Genomic DNA, 1764 nt, shown 5'->3' on the forward strand with positions numbered 1-1764 from the left:
TTCATTTAAAAAACGGCCTCGAGCTCAATATAAATTGTTGAATATAAGTTCGTTATATTATATTATTGTGGCCATTTTCTTTTATTGTATTTATGGTTATTTATTTAAAATTGGTTTTATAGTTGAATTTTTGAATTTTTCGTTAAGCTTTTAGTTTAAACTTATTTTTATTTAAAATAAATTTATAGTTTATTTTATTTTAATTTAGGTCAATTTAATTTGATTTAATTTCGTTTGAATTTATATTAATCAAATTCTAGTTAAGATTTTATTTGATTTTTTTTGTGTTTCTATTTAATCTGAGTTAATCAATCCTAACTTTTATTTCCCTTATCTACCTATATATGTATCCAGGTATATACCTGCGTTGGTGTGTATATATGTATCCAACAGCTAAGGATAAGAATAAAACATAAAATTTTTATTCTTAATATTAACTTTTTTTTTTTATATACCTTGTAGCCTACTTTTAATTTCTATTTTTTTCAAATTCCTATTTTCAGAGGTTTCTTTGTTTTCCGATAATTTTTTTCATGTTTAGTTTACTCTTAATTTCTTGGGTTTTCTAGATTTATAATTTTAAAGGTATTGTGTTTCTTTCTTTTTTTCCAACAATTTTTTTTTTGTTAGCTTACTGTTAATTTCTTAAGAAAAAAAATGTTTTATTCAGGAAAAGAAGATTTCTAGGCACGAAGCACTCACCCTAGTGTTGCAGCAGGCTTTGGTGGCGGCCTGCTGTTGTTGTTGTTGCAGGAGTCGTGCAGCGCTATGGTAGCCGCGCTGGTTGTTGTTGTTGTTGGTGTTGCGCACGTGGTTGTTCCTGGTGTTGCGCGCTGCTTTTGTTTGTGTTGAGCGCTATTGCTGTTGCTATTGCGCGCTGTTGTCCCCGCTGCTGTGGCGGGTGTTGTTATTGCTGGTGTTGCGCGCTGTTGTTGGGTGTTGAGTGCTGCTGCTGTTAGCGTTGTGCGCTGTTGAAGGTGTTGCGCGCTATGGTAGCTGCGCTGGTTGTTGTTGTTGCGCGCTGTTGTTGTCCCGCTGCTGTGGCGGGCGTTGTTATAGCCGATGTTGCGCAGCACTATAGTAGCCGCGCTGGTTGGTGGCGTTGTTGAGGTGGCCGCGCTCTTGGCGGTGTTGCTGCTGCGCGTTAGCCACACTATTGTTGTTGTCGGTGTTGTTCCGTGCTATGGTAGCCGTGCTGGTTGTTGTTGTTGTTGCGCGCTTATGTTGCGCGCTGTTGAAGGTGTTGCGCGCTATGGTAGCTGCGCTGGTTGTTATTGTTGTTGCGCGCTGCTGTTGTTGGTGTTGCGCGCTGTTGTTGCTGGTGTTGCACGCTGTTGTTGGTGGTGTTGCGTGCTGTTGGATTTTCAAATAAAGATGTGGCGCTGCAAAAAAAATAAATATATATATATATACATAAATATAAGCTCAAAACTAAGTATTTGTGACATGAACCATCCACCTAAGATAAAACTACTACAGTTTCATTTTATAAAATTTTTGTTTGTAGGAAAATGCATAAGTAAAACAGTTTGCGTACGGTGGTTCGTTTATTTGTACAATGATTTTAGGTTATCGTGTCCAACCACGCGATCCGAACCAAGGAAACTTCAACATCTACGTCTGGTCAGAGGATTGCACTTTAATCAAAAAAAAGATTGCGGTTTGAAATATGCACTCCTTCTGTAAATTTGGACGTAGATTTTGGCGTAAAAGGAAATCCGTCAAAATTTTTTTTTTCTTTTTGTTAGAATAAAATCTTAGGCC

The 1764-nt window shown here is 37.1% G+C and overlaps 1 protein-coding gene across 1 annotated transcript in view; it reads right to left on the reverse strand.

Annotated features, from left to right (window-relative positions):
* LOC118736171 (integumentary mucin C.1-like) overlaps positions 1-1764 on the reverse strand; it is a 32514-nt gene that overhangs the window by 30312 nt on the left and 438 nt on the right. Inside the window, exons 2-3 of the mRNA XM_036466266.1 lie at positions 1091-1382; positions 703-1038 (exon numbers count right to left, since the gene is read on the reverse strand). Coding sequence (XP_036322159.1) covers positions 703-1038; positions 1091-1382 — 628 coding nt within the window. The remainder of the gene's footprint in view (positions 1-702; positions 1039-1090; positions 1383-1764) is intronic.

This window comes from Rhagoletis pomonella, unplaced genomic scaffold (genome assembly GCF_013731165.1).
Source record: "Rhagoletis pomonella isolate Grant_MI unplaced genomic scaffold, Rhpom_1.0 Rhpom_scaffold_00003, whole genome shotgun sequence".
NCBI classification, from domain to species: Eukaryota; Metazoa; Arthropoda; class Insecta; order Diptera; family Tephritidae; genus Rhagoletis; species Rhagoletis pomonella.